The following is a 16,616-nucleotide window of genomic DNA, read 5'->3' as shown; positions in this document are numbered from 1 at the left end:
CTTTATATTTATCACAAACTAATACTACATGAAATTCATCTTCAATAAAGCCCAATCTACAGTTTGCACATTTAATTAGATCAATATAGTCTTGTTTATACATTGACATTAAACTTGTAGAGGGAAAGTCTAAATTTACACATGGCTCTTATAAAATGCTTATTTTCTAATTATGTTACATATTTCTCTGGTTTTATAGCTGACTTAATCGAATTGTTATGACATGAACAGGACGAAGATGAAATACTATTGTGCCATATTGTGAAATACTATTTGAATACTGATTCAAATGCCCTGCTAAGGAGAAACTAAATGAACAATAGCGTCTCTACGGTAAACAGAGCCCATATATGCCACAGCGAATAGGCGACGTTTCTTCGTGTGCACAGATAAACAGTTGTACTGATATGACAATCGATCGCCCCATCCTACCAGTACGGTAAGATGCAATTGACGGACCAATTGGTTGGTGATGCCAAACTCAGCAGATGGAATCCTTAAATGGATAATTCCACCAAGGGTCCCATGTGAGAGAGCATAATTGGCACCAGAACCTAATCTTAACTTGCGTTGGAGTGTTTTTTCGACCACACGTCTCAGTATGCTAGGAAGATCAGATTGGATTAATCTGTTTTTTTGTATACGTTAATCTTCAAAAGTAAACTAGTTATGTGGTTTAATTTCAATCTGAAACGAAGTACGACCGAACTGTTGCCCTGTCAGTAGATTTGATTGTGGGATGGAAGGCAGAAGGCGCTTACTCGAAGAGCCCCTCCTATCAACGAAGCTCTATCCTTAACGCGCAGGTTTAACGGTGATGTAGCGTGGCATTCTCGTCCCAGCTTGTATTGACGGACAGGTGGGATGCAGTGCAAGGCAGACAGGAGTTTACAGCGCTAATTTTCATATAAAGTTGATTCAACGTTCGGGATGGTCTGGGCATTATGAAGAAGTGTTGACATAAAGTACAGTCGACAAACTCTGGTCGTATTTTAGCGTTGTGGATTGGAATGTTGTGTCGGTAAATTGAATTTAGATCCAACAGAAGAAGCGACTCTGCACGGAGGGGTTTGTGACGTTGAGTGACAGGATTGGTGGCAACGTCATCGGCCGTTGTCGTGTATATATCGTCTCTAATCAACGCTTGTCACACAAGCAGAAGGAATTAGCTTCGTCACGCGCAACCGGCGCTGCGACAAATCGCAGATAAGAGCGCGACTCTTTGGGAGTTCAGTCTGCGCGTGTCTGGCCTGGAGGCACTTACAGGCTTGTCATGTGGAGGCTCTTAAAGAGTGAAGATGAGCTAAAGCGAAGACTTTGATACTTGGAGATTAGAGTCTGTTTACAAGACGTAACGTCGACATCGACGTCGGAACGTCAAAATGGAGGTGAGCACTAGCGGTTTCGCCAACGACACTCATCTACCGGAGTCGCTGAGTCCGGGGGTTCAAGTATTTTTGGTGTTGTTATATTCAGCCGTGTCAATTGTTTCCGTCATCGGTAACGGCATGGTGTGCTACATCGTCGTTACGACACGTCGTATGCGAACTGTGACTAACTTTTTCATCGCAAGTCTCGCTGTAAGTGACATCCTCATGGCAACCCTATGTGTCCCGTTCACATTTGTTGCTAACATCCTTCTCGACTATTGGCCGTTTGGAATAGCCTTGTGTCCCCTTGTTACATACCTCCAAGTGGTTGTGGTGTTCCTCAATGCGTATATCCTTCTAGCCATTAGCTTAGAACGTTACATCGCCATCATGTTTCCCTTCAAACCCAGACTGCCTAAAAGAAAGTCGTTGTGGGTGATTGCCGTTTGCTGGGCATTATCGTTGCTGACGCCGCTTCCTACTGCTATAACGTCAATGACGGTGAAGGACGATATCGACAACGTGACATTGTGCCTGGAAGTTTGGCCAGTGCCCAATCAAAAGTTTGCCTACAGTGTGGTCATCATGGTGCTCCAGTATTTTGTCCCCCTCGGCGTGCTGATCTTCACCTATGGTCGCATTGTCCACGTCGTATGGCTAAAAGACGTACCCCCGGGAGAATGCGAGGACACTACGGATCCCAAGAAGAAGGTGAGTTATATTTGTCCATTTGTGGGAATTTACAGTAGTCATTGTGCTTAGTTTTAGGGAGTAAATAAGTTGAGAACCGTGTAGCATTATCTGCATATAAGTCTATGATACTTAAATCTCAAGTTCGGATGTGTCGAATTCAGCTATAAAGAACAAAAAAGTATTCAAATCCACTCTTCAACCCAAATCGAACAGCCAGATCGCCTTGGACTAGTTATATGCGGGTTCGTATGGAAATAAATAATGCAAAAACCATACATGGGTATTCACTCTATCAACCACTGGGTTTTTTGCTCCAGGGTCGTTTACAAAGTGGAGTAACACACGTTTGTGGAATACTTGTAATATTGCTGACATGGTTAGATTTTGATGCCTGTGCGAAAACATGAAAGAAAAAGAAATCACTTTAGTGATTCGTTGAACTCGATACTGCTTGTGAATCCAACCTACAAGGCTTTAGAAATAGAACTGCTTAAACAGTGCGTGAGAATATGTCAGTTTCATGTTGAATTATTGAACTAAACGTGCCACATTCCAACTACAAAAATGTTTTATTATCCCACTGGTATAAAACTGATACATGCAATGATGCCCTTTTAGAATCATATGTTAATGCCAACTCAGGGTTTCGAGTTGGAACCTACTCAAACTGTAGAAACTTAACTTCAAAGGCCCTTGAACGACCTCGCACACACAGAAATGTACGATCTGCTTCCTTGAGTAAACAGTTCAATATAACATTTCCTGATCGATACAGGAGCCTCTGTTGTACACGACATGTATGAATGTTTCATGAAACTGACATGTCCCCACACATAAGCTTCTATATGGAACTGCTTCCTCTCGGGTTGCCAAGATCACCATTCCTTTGCCAATGCTATCCAATGCTTAATCACTCACTGCAGTCGCAGATTGTTTAGCTTCACGGTTGAAAGCTGAAAGTAATACCTGTTTGTTATGTTGGATTATTGGCGACCGTGTCAGGTGACATTATTGATTGTAAGCAGTATATTTTGTAACATTATTAGGCTATTTCCGGCCATTGGCAGGTTCGAATACCGGGATCGTTTGTTCTTTGACTTGTTAGGGACTGCCTTCGTTGAATCTCAGGATTTCATATGGTTGGTAAATGTGTACGATCGTATCGCCAGGTCTCTCCATCAGCTACTTTTCCACATTAAACTTTGCATGCTGTGATGATGTTCTTCTTCTTCATCATCATCATCACCATCATCGTCGTCGTCATCATCACACCACTAACAATAATAATATTAATAATTCACTGTGACGAATACGCCACACAATGACAAATCATACAGTGCCTGGCTCAGCGGATGGATGCGTATTCTCATCTCTAACCAATATAGAAAAATAAGTAACTATGCGATGCCCGAGTTACAGGCATGAAATCGTTGCATCGACGTTTGAATCACGCGTTAAGAACTGATCTGTAGAATAAATTCTGATCAACGTCATTTAAACACAGAAATAACTTCCATCGATGTCGAATCCGTCCAGTGTCCAAGGAAATCTTGGCAGCAGGCGAGTGAGTAAAGTTTCAAACTATATCAGCGCTAAAATGGTCTGGAGGTTTCGACCCGTGATGATCCGGATTAGAATTGATTTTCAGTAACCCATGGTTGTCGTAACATGCGACTAACGGGATCGGGTGGTCAGGCTCGCTGACGTGGTTGACACATGTCATCGTATCCCAATTTCCCAGATCGATGCTCTTGATGTTGACCACTGGATTGCCTGGTGCAGACTCCATTATTTACAGAATATTGCTGAGTACGGTGTAAAACTAAACTCACTCACTCTCTCTGGAGGTTTCGTTGAGTTGAGTTGGTTACACTGGCAATATTGCAACCATTTTGTGACCAGTAAGCGTGCGCATGTTCTGTTTTACATACTACATATACTTACAAAAATAGGCTACTATAAAAATAAACTTCCGCCCTGTCACATGTTTGAATATACAATACAAATCTTCACAGGGTGTTTGACAAACCTCGTGTCATCTTACTGCTCTTCCAATTATATAATTTACAGAGATCAGAAGGGAGCAAGAAAGGGATGTTGGGGGTGCAAGGATCAGCTTCTTGTACAGAAAATGATTTTGGAAGAGGCTAAAACATATCACCGCAACTTCTCCATGTGCTGGATTGACTACAAGAAAGCATACGAGTCTGTCCCTCATGAATTGGTTCTGAAGTCTCTTCATTGTATTGACCTCCCGTAGCGACTACTTGATTTACTCAAGACTTTAATGAGTTGCTGGTCGACTCAACTTGAGATGTCCTCGCAAGGGCAGGTGCAGACTTCGGAATCTATTCCAATCAGAAGGGGAATTTTCCAGGGGGACTCCTTTAGTCCTTTCCTTTTTTGTTTGTCTCTAAATCCTTTGAGCTTTCTGCTCAATAGGGAGGAGGGTTACCATCCCGGAGCTCCTCAGTACAGATCCCCAACACCACTTACTCATCTCCTTTTCATGGATGACATTGAGCTCCTTGCCAAAGGAGATACTAATTTGAAAAAGCAGCTTCTCCTTGTCGAGTCTTTTTCTAATGATATTGGCATGACATTTGGACTCGATAAATGTAATACTCTTAATTTGAAACGTGGCAAGGTAACTGATGATGGATCGGTCAGGTTACAAGGGGGAGGAGTTATTGAGCGTCTTGTGGAAGATCAGGCCTACACCTATCTTGGAATGCAAGTTCGAGACAAGCTCCAGAACGCCCAAATTCAAGACAAACTTCGGGCCGATCTCGCTTAAAGAAAATCTGGAGCTCACAGTTAAATGCTCGAAACAAGGTGATGCATGTGAAGACTCATGATGAAGGCAAGGAATTCAACAACTATTTTAAGCATGCCAAGGTTGTTGGACAGAATCTGAAATTTGAGGAGGATTTTGCTGATGGCGATGTGCTGCTGGACTGTACAGCGATGGGAGTAAACCAGGTGAAGTCCTTCACCAAGTCTGCCCAGAGTCGGCCATTTGTGGAGAAGCTTTCTGAGAAGCCATTGCATCGTGTGTACATGCAGTGTGTGGAACAGAATAGCAATCCCACCGACTCCTTCGACTGGATGAAGTCGGCTGGTCTTAAATGTGAAACTGAGGTCTCCCTTGTTGCTGCTCAGGACCAGTCACTTCTCACTCGTAATCGCCTAAATGTGATTCTTAAAGAAAATATCAATATGAAATGTCGACTATGTAATGAATTTACAGAGACTGTCCAACATTTTGTCAGTGGATGCCCTTCTTTGGCACAAACAGCATATCTTAAACGACATGATGGCATGGCTCGTTGCTTTTACTACCGTCTCCGCCATGTCTGTGGCTTTGACTCCGAGGTCCATCCATGGTACGACCCTGAACATGTCCAGGGCGTCATGGAAAATGATGCTTTCAAACTTCTGTGGAATAGGCCCATATACAGCCTCAGAAGAATTCCTGCCAACAAACCCGATCTTGTCCTTTTTGATAAAGCCAATGAATTTATTTATATCATTGAATTTTCTGTCCCTTTTGACACCAATGTGATTGGCAAGATTCAGGAATAGCATGATAAATATGCGGACCTCGCCTTTGAAATGTCTCGCTTGCATCCCAAGTACACTGTCGTCAGGCTCCCCATTGTTCTCGGTGCCCTTGGTTTGGTACCTCCTGATCTCTTGGCGCAGATGTGCATTCTTGAGGGAGATCTGGTGACGATCCTCGCCGCTTGATTTTGCACATTTTGAAGGTAAATTTGGTATTTATCGTTTCTTTGCCATTATTAAAAAGTCAGTGGCTAGAAAGAAACTCTATACAAATTCATACACGTTACTAACATCGTAATGTCGTACGCAAGCAGGCATTCGTAACTTTCGGCCCATACTCGTTAACGTTCCCCGTGGCACGACGGAAGAGATTGTACGAGCTTTTCAGAAACGCTGACGACCCTATTGCGGCAAGCAAGCGTTCATTAAAGTTGGCAACAGTATCGGTTGCCGGAAAGGGTCCGCTGGTGATCTTGAGCTATGTGACTTTATAGGTCATGATATTCCCTCTGGTCACATCCGTCGTGCGTGATGACACTTACAATGTGTTGGCTACCACAACAAAACAAACCAGTTGAAAATGTTTTAAGAGTATGAAAGTAACTAAGCTTGTTTGGCAGTTTCCCCTTCGGCCGTGTTGCGTAAAGATGAAGGTTCCCGATTTAAGCACTTAAGAAAGGTCTTGACACTATTCAGGCTCTCGGAAAGTAGTTGGGAGCTCTACAAGCATCATTATGAGTCTCTAATACTGTTACTTGAAAGAAACTCCTCAACAGAAACCCCAGTAACAAATATCGCCTCAAGAAATAAAGGGTCTATGTGGGTTATTACGTCTTTCTGGTCACGGACAAGACAAATGTTTTGCATATTAACAAAAATGAACCATTATATAACTTTTACACAACAGCCTGTGTTGTGGAATTTTAGGGTGTTCCCATACTTTGTTTTTGTAGTATATCTTGCCCGCCCTGTATTCTAGATAAATATCACAGTACTTAAATGACTTAACAGATAAATCGTTACGGTGATAATGTTTCGGGGATATTGTGAATACTAGAAGTCTTCAGTTCTTCCACATCTTGTGTTATACATGTTGTTGTTTTCTTAGCATTTATTCCGCTGACGGTCTTGCGAGGACAGACCACAGATGAATATGACGAAGACAAAAGAACCGATTCCAACACAAGCTTAATTTACATGACTGTTCAACCAGGTGCTCCCATCCACTGATAAAAGCCAAATATCTAAACAAAAATATCGAATTCTGTCCGGATATGTTTTTCCTAACGAGAGAGCTTATGGGAATAGTCCAGGAATTAGGGAATAAACTAATACGTACTGTGTATGTCGGGTCCTTCAGAAGCGACAAAGATGTCCTGCATGTACAGAACACGTCCAGTTACCAGCTTGTTCCTGCATTACCGAGCGGAGACATAAACACACTCGGGAACCCCTCGAAGGAGACTAATGTGGAGAGTTTTACACTTTAAGAGACAATGCAATTATAATCAATGCTGTTAAACTCTGGAGAATGCCTGTGGAGATTTCCGTTTCTCTGTAAGATCGATACAATGCGATGTTCATATTATTATCGTGAAGGTTCATTAAACTCTTTATCGCATTTTCCTGTCAAGTGTTTGATCGTTGTTTGCTGTCAGCGTGTGGGGCAGCATAATCCATAATACAATATAAGTTTCCGGTAAATAATTGCTAATTGCAAAATTTCCCATTTCGCAGCAGTTCAGATTTCTGTGGATGTAAGTGCATCGTGCATTTCGTTGTTAGCAAACTCTGTTTATGATATTGATTATTTGTCATTATGCATAAACATCTGCCTATTTTTGTGTTTTAAGTAAAAGAAATAATGCCGTTAAATCGCGGAAATGACACACATATTCTTCATGGTCATTTAAATGACATTCCTTTGTCAGATGAACACGGATCTGGGCCAAGAGATCAAATTTCATTACACCCTCTGATTTCATACATAAAATATATAGCTGGAAATGTCTTTGTTTTAAATTGGGACTGAAACCCGAGTCATGTTTCCAGCTCCATAATCTATCATTTGTCCTACATGAGGGACAAATCATGTCATGTATGGTATTCTTCCGCATACACGTATACACGTTTACGTATTGTATGCGCTTGTTACGACACGCGTAAGCTTAGAACAGTCATTTCATTATTTAACAGAGAACAGGATATCGTACGACAATGTAAAACTAGATCGCCGGAGAATAATCAGTCTCGAATATCTACGAATGGATCACTGACAAGCAGTAATGACACAAGATGTTGCCATAAATGGTAAACAGGGTGCCATACAAGAACAGCAGCCACTATTCACACAAGTTCTGTACAAGTGAAATTCCAATGCAACGGTCATAGTATGGGTTAGGATCGTTGCCATGGTACACATCAAAATTGGTAAATACCTATGAATGTAGACCATAAAATTTATTGAATGGCTAAACCAGGTTTTTGATCGTGAAACTTTGGTTAGAAGATTCAGTTGACAACAAAATGTGTCCTTCCGTGCACATGCACTAAAGTGCCCGGCAACAGAAATGTAGATGCCAGAATTTGGAACTAATAGCATAGTGGACGACATAAATGACAATTCACTATAAGAGTTAAATTAAAAATGTCACTTTCAAAGAATAATCTGTCTAGAATATCTTCCAAAACAGATTCTGCTGAGTGTAAAATGCATAAAGTTGATGAGAAATAGATGGAAACTCTGTGATGAAAATCAGTTACGACGGCGCGTATTCACGAAAGGGTAAGCATGTCCTGCTCTGCCTGCAATACATTTCCGGAACTCTTCAGTCTGGCAAGTAATGATTATGGCCGTCCATACATTTGGTCTAACATTTCATACCGATGTACCATTCCACTGTGAAATCCCTTTACTCCGGAGACCATCTTTCCGGACAATCAGTGTATGTAACGTCCATATGTAAGAGTCCATGATTCGTTAATCCGGCCATTTCATATCCTGGCAGTTTCTCTTCAAGATGGAGATTTACGGGATTTTACTGCAGATAGGTTCAAATATTGAAAGCTGAAGCAGCGTATTTTAATAGTAATATTGACTGACCAGTCATTTAAGGGGTCCGAAAATCATTTTGCAGCATTTTGTATCTAAGAAACTACAATCGTGGGTTCGAATCGCTGTTTGCTCTGATTATGCTTGTAAATTTGTCTTCACCACACATACGACGGTGGATTTTACTAAGTGGTAAAAGTTTGAAACCTGTATCATTTTCCTACAAATGAGTGAGTTTTACGCCGCATTCAGCCATATTCCATCTATATGGCGGCGGTCCCCTCCAAATGAAGCCGATACGGATTGAGATAACTGAATACCTAATCATAAAACAAAATCAGTGAGTTGTACGTCATTTATAAAGTGGTGGGTGCAAACAACACCTGTCGTAAATAACAGCACTCATTTAGCACCGAATGCAAGTTATTTATTAATAATACAAACCTCTAATGCATAAATATTGAAATGGCCATTGTCTGCGGAAGGCAAATGTTGCATTTCAATTAATATCATGTTGTGTTTAAACAAATCAAAATATACTCTCCCAAAAAAGAAACGCATCATGAAAATAGCAATTGCATGTAGCAATGAATTAAAACGTGATTTATTTTACAAAAGGTTTTGCTCTGTTTATGAGTCCTATGGTGTTTATGTTTTGAAACATCACAACAAAACGCACCATCCGTAAAATACCCGTATTTAACAGCATGATTTTCAATTTCGGCATGTAGTGTCACAGAATACACAATTCACATGCAATGCACGTGAAAGTTGGGGATCAGATAGTCTCAATGATGGGTATAAAAGGTTGATCGCTGTCTGTCGATTATTCACTTTATTTGGAATATTATTGACGAACGCAAAATGTCACGTCTAAGTGAAGCCAACCGTCATATCGCCATTGGTTTGCCTGAAGCTGGCCAGTCTCAACGTGCAGTTGCCCGACAAATGAATGTTCACCAAAGCACCATTTCACGGCTCTGGGAGAGATATCGCCGGCAGAATTCGGTAGCAGATGCCCCTCGTAGTGGGCAACCTCGAGCGACCACTGCGGCGCAGGATCGCTACATCCGGGTACATCACCTGCGTCATCGAACAGCTACGGCGACCAGTACCGCTCGACAAATACCCGGATTGAGGAGGCTTTCTGCACTGACCGTCAGGAACAGGTTGAGAGAGGCTGGTTTACGTGCCAGAAGACCTTATTTTGGCCCTGTGCTTCGACAATAACATCGTCGACATCGAGTTCAATGGTGCACCAACGTTCAGGCCTGGAACCTACCGAATTGGCGTAGAATCTGGTTCAGTGATGAATCACGATTTCCATTGGAACGACGCAATGGAAGAATGCGATTGGGCAACACAAGATTCTGAGACTTTTTGTTCGATGCCGAGGCGATGACGTGCAGTTCCGGATGCCCACGGTGGTCACACGAGGTATTGACTTCAGCGCCACCACACGTCTCCACGTGACACTCAAACTGACTTTCCTCGAGTTGGTGCCAAAGACGGATAAGTCTGCATTCCCAGTGTGCAATTTCGCTATATTTCATTGACTCATAAAGCCTACAAGATGTTTCAAAATAAACATAAAAATACAGTTGAAATTCCTATATGCGTTTCTATTTTGGGAGAGTATATATTGTAATTAAGAATGCATCAAACCGTTTGAATTGCACAACAGATTGCCACATATTGTATCCAGAATCTTAAGGCAATATATGAAGGTAATGTTACAAAACGGCCGTTCCTTTGAGCGGTGTTCTGAATATATACCAATACGTCATGTGTTTCTATACAACGTCTGTAATTCACGTGCATTAGGAGTACCGGAACATTTTCATCATGGGTTTGAATCCGAGATTCGCCAGGTTTCGTCTGTACCATACCCACGCTCATGTGTTTCTCCTCAAAGTTTATAATTGTAAGGTTTGCAATACTTCGGGTGTATCAAGACACGTGATCTAATTGAAATACTGTCCAAAACAACGTTGAAACACGTTCATGTCGCTCACTGTATGACGTCTCTGAGTACGGAACGTAAATACGGTATTGTTGTCTGACGATCACGATCGGAAATGGTTTATATTGTCTGTCTCATAATGGTAATAAGTTTATACATCGTTATTGTTACTATGGTACATATGATTATGATAAGGTTGATCCCTTCACCAACCTATTTGCATCCTACAATCTTAAAGCTAAGAGGATTTGTGCCTGGACATAACATTTCGCCGCAATGTCAACTGTCTTAAGTATCGGAGTAGCTGTCAATGGACGAATCAGGCATTTCAAAGTCATTTGAGCAAACTAATTACATGAGATTAAGAAAGCCCACACGCGAATGACAGCTGGGCAGTTTTCCTCATCATCGTATGTTGAAACTGAATCATGTGGATGGTACATCATTGACGTGTGTCCGAAGAATCTGTTCACTGATTATATAAGCTTTTATTCCTCAAAAAGAGAGTACAATGAGAGGCATTATACATTAAATTACATTATACCTACATACATTTTGGGGGGTTATTATTGTTATTATTATTATTGTTATAAAACTAATACTTTCGATGATACTTCAGTTCAGCAAAACAACAATCTGGCCCCATGCTCACGGTCGTCATATGCATTTGTATACTCTTTGTCTGCAATGACCAATGAAACTATGTATGTATATGTATGAGCATTGTATGTTTACAAAGATTGCATTGTTTGGCTTTGTTTAGCTCAGAAACGCGTCACGCAAACGGGATGACTGCATCGCTTATCAACACAGGTGATCACTAAGCAATACAATATTTTTGTTATGATGGCTTCCCGAAATGAAATATGAATAGTACGTACACAAAGTACGGGACGTAATGAGCTATTCTTGAGTTGAATGTTTACAATACCGTGGCGTACCACCATGTGATTAATCACAATGAATTTGACATCATGCATGAACAGCATATGCACGGGCTCACGAAGTCCAATAGGGTAACTGACAATCACTTATGCAACTGAGCTAAAACAAAATTAAAATGAATCTCGATGTAACCACCAAATGGTGAGTTCGATAGAGAGTAGGGACGTCAATATCCAGACTTGCGGGCTTTGGGCCTAATTCAAAATGTATTTTTAACAGTAGGAGATGCGGCTAGGGATGCAGTGAGACTTGGGTGAGGCAGACGTACACCTGGACTAGATCGTCTCACTATACAGCTCGATCGATGTAAATGGGCATATGTTATCAATCGAAAATCCTTTGCAATAGGTCCTGTAAGTCTCGCGAGGCGCTACTTCAGCTACTAAACTGGTTCCCTGTTCCCTTTACGCGCGCCAACTTGCGATATGGGAGACTGGGCCCAGCTTACTTCCGGTACCAGATTTCCGGTGACAGGCGTATATTCAAGAACCAGTTCTGGTTCCAAATTGCGCGACCGCGAAATATGACTTTACTAGACCGGACCAAGTGTACAACCATGCTTGGCTGTCACATCTTTTGGCAGTCGTAATAGTTGGCGAATTTGGGGATAGTTAGATTGGAAATATGTTATTCCTACAAGGAGTACCGGTTCCTTACTGTCAACTGACAACCATGAGACCATTCGAAAAGGTATGAAACGTTGTTTGTCACCGGAAGTACTAAGAAGGATGACCCTACAGCAGAATGACCCTTTGTTCAGGCGTCCTGTACAAGGTATGATACCTGGCGGCAAATACTGGGCTGGGCTAGTCAACACCAGGGACGGTCTTGTTTACAAACTAATGAAAACAGTCTAGGAGAGAATAAGGGGTATTAAAAAACGTTGGTAGAATAGGCAGTGTCTCACATCGTCGTTGAGCGATGGTCAATGATGAGTCCAGTTCAATGACGTCCATTAGATCATTCGACAAGTACCGGGGCTGCTTGGAATCCGATCGAATACCTCTTTTCTATGTTGCTTGGACGTCTTTTGTTTTGATTTTAAGACTAACTGGTGGTATTAAAAGAGACGGACTTAGTACCACGCTTGGATCATGACAGTTCAATTTAAAGGGGCATTTTGGTATTTAGGATTTCCGAGAAAATCCCGAACTCGAATATTCAATAGATTGCTATGATAGAATGCCCTACTTGGGTACCCGAAAAGTTCCGGGTTAGAATTGGTCTTCAACAGCCCATGCTTGGCGACTAACAGTATCGGTTGGTCAGGCTCGCTGACGTGGTTAACACATGCCATCGCATCCAAAGTAGATCGATGCTCATGCTGTTGATCACTGGGATGTCTGGTCCTGACTCGATTATTTACAGACCACCGTCATATAGCTGGAATATTCCTGATTGCGGCCTTAAACAACAACCAAAACCACCAATGCCTACTTGGGAACTACAGGTGAAGCCTTATAATATCCTCACTTACTTACTCAACCACTCAACCACTCAACCACTCGCTTACCCATCAACCCACCTATCTTCTGATATTCCTTCTCTCCCACACTGACTGACATAAAAGTTTTGATCTTCAGTACACTTCCTCACTTGTTTGTAGTATATTACGGCTCTGGACTCTCATATCTAAATTCCGATAATATTAATGCTTTACATAATGTTTCTTTACGTCTAACTTTAACATCCCACGGTTGCTCGGGGTGATAAATTCTGGACGTTGTAAAATTGGCATGCTTTTAAGCTAGCGTTCAAGATAACACCCCGGTGTCATTATTCAAAAATAATCCAACGATTATTTCTTCAAAGAAAAGCAAATGGTGCATTTGGCAATACCGTTTCTTTACGTTCGTGCATGGTGAATCAGAGAAAGATATGGAAACCATTTTTCATGCAAATAGATTTCCCAAGACATTCAGAACATGCAAAAATGGATAATTGTTTCTGAATCAAATTTAGAAAACTTTGAACACATTTTGTGTTAGTTTGAAATTAAAACGGATGTTCAAAACAGAGAACATTTCAAATATTTTTTAATCACTCTGAAGGATATTTCCTGAGGCTAGGATTTCTTCATAATTCCCTCGAGTACAACACGACTTCAATATTTACTAACTAGAATCGTCAACTGATCTGTAAATTTACCCAAATTGAAAAGTATGACACAGTAAAAACGAACTTAATCAATTTCAAAATCAATACGAGAAAGGTTGATTTTCATGAAATAGAATTACTTCGGCATTGATCGATCATACAGATCCCCTAATTTCCAAACTCATTGCAAGTTGTCAAAGACCCGCTGGGTAGTTCTTCCAACAGAAGCATTACTACGGTGCGCGCTTTAGTCTACATGATGTTGCTACAGGAGGCCAAAATACACCAAGTGTTTTTCGCAACGTGAATCCTCAGATTTTCAATAACTGTGACCATTGATCTATTTCTTCCAACAAAGAAAAGAACATCTTTTTGGTAAAGACAGCTGGAATTCGAACTTCTAGCTCATTATGTACCTTAAATGACCATTTAATGAAACTATGTTAAGTGGAGCACTTTTAGAAACATTTGATTCGAGAAAACCACTTTAAGAATAACTTTTCTTTAAGAATAACTTTTCTCGAATCAATGTAGGTTTCATTCGAAGCGTCCTGTAAGGTAAATTCTTTCATTTGAACGTGATGGCAATCAGTAAAAGTTCAGTTTGACTGTGTTGTGAATACATATATTTTGACCCTCCATGTGGGTTCCATATTAGACCTAAAATGCCTCAATATCAATATTCAAATACAGAGGTGTATAGGCACTTGTACCCAGTAAACCATACCACGGCTGCCATGCGTTAGGGTTCCAGACAAAGTATGCAACTGTACCCTTCTTGTCTCCGTTAGGATCCTGGGACAGAATATGCAACTATTTCCCCAATTTGTCTCCCGTTAGGATTCCAGACAATGCGTGCAGCTGTACCGCTACTTGTCTCCCGTTAGTATTCTGGGACAGAATATGCAACTATTTCCCTAATTTGTCTGCCGTTAAGATTCCAGGCAAAGTATGCAGATGTACCGCTACTTGTCTGCCGTTAGGATTCTGGAGCAGAATATGCAACTATTTCCCCAATTTGTCTCCCGTTAGGATTCCAGACAATGCGTGCAGCTGTACCGCTACTTGTCTCCCGTTAGTATTCTGGGACAGAATATGCAACTATTTCCCCAATTTGTCTCCCGTTAAGATTCCAGGCAAAGTATGCAGATGTACCGCTACTTGTCTGCCGTTAGGATTCTGGAGCAGAATATGCAACTATTTCCCCAATTTGTCTCCCGTTAGGATTTCAGACAATGTGTGCAGATGTACCGCTACTTGTCTGCCGTCAGGATTCTGGAGCAGAATATGCAAATTTTTAATGTACTTCCTTCTTGTTTCCCGTTTGGAGTCAGGGACATACTATGCAACTGTTTCCCTAATGTCTGACTATCTGCTTGTTTCATGGATAAAGTTTCCACCAACTTTTGTGCTTGGTTATCTGCAGCTGGCATAGATATAGCTTGACTTTGGCGTAAAACATTAACTCAGTCGCCATATGCTGATTTAGACCGCATCAGTAAATCTCAGGCTCTTTGCAACGAGCTGCTGCTTGTTAATCTTTGGGAGTACACTCTCGGCGATCGTTTACTTTGTTTGTGAACGAAGTAAACGATTTATCGTTCGTTATATATCACACACAATCCCAATGTGGCTTGATAGAAGTTTATGTAAATATAAAACGTCAACCCAAGAAAATAACCAGTATTGATTATCTGCCGAGACAGATTCCACTGGGAGTAAAAGGCAAAATAGCGTGGTAAATCATATGAATGGATCACTGAAAATCATTGATGACACCGGGTGTCCTGCCCTGCCGGTTATACCGACCAGTCAGTGAGCAAGCGAGTGTTGCCTGAAACCGCACAACAATACTGAAAGCATGCAACAGCGATCTGTTTTAAAAACCGGACAATCGAAAGTCCAGAACTGGTCATGTACCGCTTTTAGGAATATATCAGCCACTTTGAACACCAAGAATCCTTGGACATTGAACCGGGAGAAGCCATCAATGGTCAGACACAGCAATCAACGCCAACTCCGAGTGTGTTCTTGGAGGAAAAGTGGGTTTTTTTCAGTACAAGAAGTCTAAGCCTGTTTGATGGATCTTACTGGGCCCCCCTGCCACTCTTTCTTAGCTTGACAAAAACATTGGATGCTTTAAAGTTGTATCAAGCATAATATCGTTATGTGTAATTGTGAAATTCAATATTTTTAGAATTATTATTATATAATGACATAGATAATCTTTACAATCAGCAACCTGAAGATGGTTCATATGAAGATGGTTGTATTTGTTTTTGTTTTCAAAATTGTTATTGTTAAATATAGAAGGGTAGTGCATATTGGCATGGAACGGTAACATTAAGATAAATGTAAAGTTTGCACATTTCCTTAGGTGTGACGTTTCGTTCGTTTGATCGTCTCAATTTCTTTTCTATTTCCGCTTTCCAAGTAAATCCATATAGTAATGTTTGAAAGTGACTTCAAACAATTCAGCCTGGCATTCAGGACATTTATCCTGAGTATTTGATTGAGTCGATCCCTGTAAGTCTACTATTGAAACCTTTACGCTTTAAGTATTACTCAACGTTCTTTGAAAAGAAAAAAACACAAAGTGAAAAAAGCAATACAAGTGACTGGATGTTTCACCTTCCTTTCCGCCTATGCCACTCATTATGAGACTATCTTCCTTATACCTCACCGAGGTAAACCTAACTAATCCCGACACAAAGTTTCATTAACCCTCTTCGATGTAATTCAAAGTCATTTTGTGACGCCAGAACCACGCGGGGACACTCGATAGCGGTTTCAGTCGCCCAGCAAATCACTCTTGACACGTTGTCTTACGCGAAAAGAGGGGATCGGTAATTTGATGGACTTGGAAGGAAAAGGGGAACTTTAGATAGAATCTTAAATTGATTACCGACTATGACCTCAGCTCATAACGTCG

The 16,616-nt window shown here is 41.1% G+C and overlaps 1 protein-coding gene across 1 annotated transcript in view; it reads left to right on the top strand.

The window, feature by feature from the left end:
- Positions 1-680: 680 nt before the first annotated feature.
- Positions 681-16,616, top strand: part of LOC124261438 (RYamide receptor-like) — a 38,840-nt gene continuing 22,904 nt past the window's right edge. Inside the window, exon 1 of the mRNA XM_046695756.1 lies at positions 681-2,081. Within this exon, the coding sequence (XP_046551712.1) occupies positions 1,383-2,081 (699 nt within the window). The 5' untranslated portion in view covers positions 681-1,382. The remainder of the gene's footprint in view (positions 2,082-16,616) is intronic.

Source organism: Haliotis rubra, unplaced genomic scaffold (assembly GCF_003918875.1).
Source record: "Haliotis rubra isolate DU_JTF1 unplaced genomic scaffold, ASM391887v1 Scf8, whole genome shotgun sequence".
Taxonomy (NCBI): domain Eukaryota; kingdom Metazoa; phylum Mollusca; class Gastropoda; order Lepetellida; family Haliotidae; genus Haliotis; species Haliotis rubra.
Note: the sequence above shows the minus strand (reverse complement) of the source record. Positions and strands in the feature narration are given on the sequence as shown.